Below are 5,340 nucleotides of genomic sequence, written 5' to 3'. Positions count from 1 at the left end.
ATTCTATGCCAGATGTGTCTTATTTGAATAATAAAAATAATTAAACTTGAGAGAGCCAGAGAGAACAAAGACTGAAGTGCAAAGCAAAGATGACAGGCTAGATCAGGCAACTAGCTCTCCACTGTGTGTGCCAGGGTGGAGGATGCAGTGGCTCATGTGGGGGTCCCTGAGGAGTTTGCTTGCCCCTCCAGGAGCCAGGTTCAGAGGGACCACGTGCAGGGCTCACCGAGCATGGGCAGCATGGGTCCTTCCAACAAAGCTCTGTCCCTCTGGGTCACACTCCCCAGGAGGAGTTAAACTCACTTCTTTATAAACTTCCAATTCCCGGTGCTACAAACTCTCAGCACCAACAGCTAGCTGGTTCCCGCTCTTCTCCCTCCGCACACTCTACCTCACATACTTTGAAATACTACGGCTCCCCTCCGCCTCTCAAATTACCTTGTAGGTGTGACCTTCCTTCCTTCTTACTTTCCTTGCTTCCCTCCCTTCGGTTAGTATGGAGCAGCAGGCCTCTTCCTCTGCCCCACTGACCCTCTGCTTTCTGGGAGTCCCAAACTCTGTGCAGAGGCACAGGCATCCAATTAAATAATTGGTTCGCTGGTGCCCACCTGTCTTGGCTGGGGACATTTGAGATTGGACATATATGCTCACCTGCACGCTAGACACACACTAAGACACTGACACATACACACTCTCATACCTCTTCACACACTCACTGGAGTTATGGAGGCTGCACCAACAACACACTCAGCCATGCCACAGCCTGACTATCCACTGGCCCTACCTCCACTCTCAGGCAGACCCTTGGACAGACCCAAGCACCCTTGCTCATTGTAGCATGTGTGCCAGAAAAGGGAAGCAAAGTCTGCTGTTATAGCGCTTAGTGAAGGGGTCATGGGCCCTCCTGCACACACGTTTGCACACACATCTTCACTTGGCTCTCTCGATCTTTCTTCCAAGTTCCTTTCTGAGTCAAAGGAAGGGAAATCGAGTCTGAGCTCTCCTGGCGCTGTCGAAGGAGAAGCTAGACTCCAGCGAGCACGGGCTCCTCAGAAAGTAATGGAGACCTGGACTCCACGGAGGGCCAAGCAATGCCCGGGGATTCCCACAGCTCAGCTCCACAGCCCTGCCTGGCCTTCAGCCGCTCTCACCTCGACCCTAGCCTCTCCCCAGCCCAGCGAAGATGAGACCTGGGACCCGCGACTGAAGGGTGGGGGGTCAACCGGTGGCAGGCATGAAAAGCCCACCTTCTATCGTTGTCCGGAGGTGCGGTCCCTGTGTGAAGGCCTCAGAGCCGCAGGGGAAACGGGAGTTTTCTACCTATCAAGTCTCGGCCTCACTCGACCCTCCCGGCTCCGGGACCCGGCTATCTGTCTGCACCTCTGTTTTCCCCGTCCCGGCGAGTGCAGGTCATTCCATCAGTCCCCTTGCCTCCCTCTCTCCGGCTCCTTCGCTACATTCTTGGCTTTGCTCTCCCTGGAGCTCCGGGAGGGGCCTGAAGTCTGGGTTCAAGAGTGTGGCTGGACTTATGAATCTGGGGGCGAAGGTGGAGCACCGAACCCCAGGCCTGAGTCCCCGCCTTCAGCCCCCCACCCCGCCAAGCACCCGAGCAAGGCCAACCTCCAATTTTCTGCTAGGTCTCGTCGGAGTCGCCTTCCTGGAGCATTTTTGTTATTGATCTCGCTGAAAGAGCTGGAGCGCGAAGGCTACGCTTCCCTGGGGACGGAGAGAGAGAGAGAGAATTGGAGGCGGGGTGGGGGGGGGAAGGGGAGTAGGCTGGCGGTCGGGGGGAGGGAGTAATAAACTTCAGAAGACGTAGGGCGTTCTTCAATACCCCAGGGCAGCACCAGCCTTCCTCTGCGGGCTGGGAGTGGGGCTTGACTAGGGGGTGGAGGAGTGGGGCTCCCGCGCCCCCGCGCCCCAGCCCAGCCCGCGCGCGTATTGCCGAAGCGCGCCGCCGCGAATTGGAGCTCCGCAACTCGGGCCCAATCAGCAGAAAGGGGTGGAGCAGCTGGTGGGGGCGGGGCCGGAGGAGTCAGAGAAGTCGGGCGGGGGGCGCAAGGGGAGGGGAGCAGCGGGCTTGGCCAGCCCTGGCTGGCCAGGCGTTTGCGAAAGCGGCGGTGGCGGCCGGCATGGGCGATGGGGGCACTGAGCGCGACCGTGGCCCCACAAGCCGGGAGTCGCGCGACGGTCGCGGCGCGGACCGCGGCGGAGCCGAGGACTCGAACGCCGATGCTGGCGGCCGCAGCCCAGGGGAGATTGCCGGGACCTCAGCCGCCAGCCCCGCGGGCTCCAGGGAGAGCGGTGCCGACAGCGACTGGCAGCCCGGGCTTGGCGAGTCAGACCATTGCCGCCGCATCCTGGTGCGAGGTAAGAGGACGACAGCTCGTGGCTCTGGACCACTGGACCCGCACCCTACTCCTACTGGGGTCTCCGACCTTCCTGCAGCCTCCACTTCCCTATTCAGTCAGTCATCATTCAGTCCATTCATTCAGTAAATATTGAGTGTCTATTGTGTGCCGGACATTGATCTGAGTGCAGGGGACAAAGCGGCGAATGGGACCGAAGAGATCCCCGTTTCACCGCCTTACAATTCTCAGCGTCTCGGGCCAGCCCCTCACCCTAGGCTCATCTGGCCGGTTGCTGTAGCAGCGGCAGGGGTGGGAGCTAGGGATGCAAAGTCAGGTCCCCGCCCCGCGTCCCTCGCGGCAGGTGCGGAGTAAAGCGTCACGAGCGCTCCGCGGGGTCAGGACGAGGAGGGACCAGAGTCCGGAACCGCGGTCTGGTGAGGAAGGCCCGGGCTCCGCTCAGCGGCGGGGGCGCGTCCTCGCCTCCTGCCCAGGCTTGTTTTCCCTTCCCAGCGACGCAGACAGCACCGGTTGCTCTCGAGAGAGGGCACCGGGACGCGAGGGGGTGGCTCGCGGGGCGCTCGCCCGCCTTTGCTTCGCTCTCTCGGTACCCACTTCCTCGCGGCGCCTGGGCCCAGCCAGCTCTTGGTGCGGCCTTCTCCCGGCCTGGCTTTTCGCGTCTCTCCCTTTCTCCCTCGCCCTTTGCCCTCCTTTCTTCTTTCCTGGCCGTTTCTCTCCGCCGAGCTCGCCTTTCAGCACTCTCTTCCTGCAAGCTCCTGTAGACTGCGCCCGAGTACCCAACTGTCCCTGGCCTTCTCCCCGCGAGAATAAGGCTATTCGGCCCCGCCATGCCAACCTCAAGCGAAGCTCTAGGCTCCGCTTTCGCCGGATCCGGGCTTCGCCCAGCGAGATGGGAGGAGAAAGGAGATTCCGGCGTCTTGCTCTCAGCTCGCTTCTAGGCCGCGGCCAGAGCCTGAGGTCTGTTTCTCCGAGCATCCTAGAGCCCGAGACCGGGAGACCCAGCGCCCAGAAGAGGCCACTCGCGGGTAACGGTTTGCCTGGCCTCCTCTAACTCCTTCACCCGCCTTCCTCCCGCTACCTTTTCCAGCCTCTTCTATCTTAAGCGCCCGTTCTGCCAGCTGCGGGGCCCAGGCGTTTCCTGGGCCACCGCCTGGGGAAGGGGAACCAGCCTGATGCCGGCTAGAGGTCGCTCCAGCGCCGGGATCCCGAGTTTGTCTGATCTGACCTGGGGGCTACGCACACACATACTGGGACACCTTGGCAGGGTGACGCACAGCCTCCCCACAGCTGCTGAGTTTGAGCGGCTCTGGGTATGGGGACAGGGTTAGGGTAGAGCTTGGAGGTAGCCTAGTGTGAGAGTTGACTGATGACTGTCTTGGACACAGACTCAGGGATCTGGGTCTTGGGAAACACTCCTGGGAAACATCTCTAGTCACCTAGAGATGGGTGCCCAGTGCTGTTATGGGGGACAGGCCTGAGTTACAGGACAGGGCATGGGGGCGATCCCCACCCAGCAGGGATTTCAGCAGGTGTGTGGACCTGTTTGGCACCTGGAATTAAATTAGATCCCATTCTATAGACTGTGGGGTGTTCTGGGTGCAAGGCATTAGCAGCCAGCTTGGAGTTCCATTAAGGAAATCTGCAGGGCTTCCAGAAATGGAGAAATCAGTCCCCTAAGCCCATATTACCATGCTAAGTAAGACCCTGAGTCCTTGCCTGTGACACTCATCGCCTCACACACCATCAATGGGTGCGCATTTCCTTCCGCCTGGACAATTGCAAGTTCTATGCCCATCTATCATCCCTCCCATTCTATGAACTCTACATGTAGAACAAAATAATTTTATGTATAGATATCAGTTAAATAACTCCCAGGTGTTGACTCATCAAAGGTAGGAGTCAAAAGCGACCCTCCACTCTGTGGATTTCAGGCCACCCATGCCAGGAGCAATCCACAGAAAGGTAGAGTGGACTTGTGTGCATTGTCAGGGGGTGTACTTTTATAAATGCATGTATGCACATACAGCAATGCTGTAATATTTGTACAATATAATGGAAATACAGCACAGAGGGCATATTTATGCAGCTAAAAGAAATAAAAGGGCCCTCATAAATCCCTCTGCCCTTTCCCATTTAATGATAAGGTTATTATAGCCTGAGAAACTCAGGACGGCATTTACCACAAATTCCTCCTAGCCAGGGTCACCTGCGTCACTCCCGGCCCCACTGGGGCCCAGGGCAGAAGCTCTGACAGATGAAAGACCCAGCACTGATGAAGAGAAATTAGCTGTGCCTTAGCCCCAGGATGAATGTCCCTCCAGTACGCTCTAAGCAGAGGGTACATTTTGCCCTTGACCCCTGAACATGCATCTTCCCTAAGTATCTTTAGATAAAATCATAAAAAGGTGGAAGGAAGGCATTTGCCATTGCAGCCGTAGGGTTGCTGGTGGGTGTGGATTCTGGGAAAGAGCTGCACTCTCTCTGGGTCTTTGCCCTTCTTTCTGCCCCTTTTCCACTCTGAACTTGCTCCTCTGAGGGCCCCACCCCAAGGCAGCAGATCTGTGTTGAGGGAGACGCATGGCACAGGGGAATAAAAGAAAAGCTTGGGCACTAGAATTAAGTCAAGTTGCTTTGGAATACCAATCTTACAGCCATTTGAACTTGAACCAATTATTTTTCCTCTCTGTGCCTCAATTTTCTCATCTGTACAGAGAAACCCATTGTCCTTTACCTTAAAGGGCTGTGCTAAGGGCCAGAGGTGATGTCTACAAAACTGCAAACACCCAGCAGAATCTTCGTAAATATTCCATTGAATGAAAAAAGGGGAGCTCTAAGGTGACCCACAAACCAGGGCCTCCTTCCTCAGAGGTCTCCCCCAACATCCCACCCTGTAGAGAGCAGGTCTCCTTTGGGTCCTGAGCCCAAGAGGGTTGGAAGGTGAGCAGTCAAGGGGTCAGAACAGGCTAATGAG

The 5,340-nt window shown here is 57.3% G+C and overlaps 1 protein-coding gene across 1 annotated transcript in view; it reads left to right on the top strand.

Moving 5' to 3' along the window:
* The first annotated feature begins 2,042 nt into the window (after positions 1–2,042).
* VAX2 (ventral anterior homeobox 2) overlaps positions 2,043–5,340 on the top strand; it is a 29,589-nt gene continuing 26,291 nt past the window's right edge. The window contains exon 1 of the mRNA XM_011365558.2: positions 2,043–2,370. Within this exon, the coding sequence (XP_011363860.1) occupies positions 2,133–2,370 (238 nt within the window). The 5' untranslated portion in view covers positions 2,043–2,132. The remainder of the gene's footprint in view (positions 2,371–5,340) is intronic.

The sequence above is a fragment of the Pteropus vampyrus genome, unplaced genomic scaffold, assembly GCF_000151845.1.
Source record: "Pteropus vampyrus isolate Shadow unplaced genomic scaffold, Pvam_2.0 Scaffold113, whole genome shotgun sequence".
In the NCBI taxonomy this organism is placed as follows: Eukaryota; Metazoa; Chordata; class Mammalia; order Chiroptera; family Pteropodidae; genus Pteropus; species Pteropus vampyrus.
This window is presented reverse-complemented; position numbering and strand designations above follow the sequence as displayed.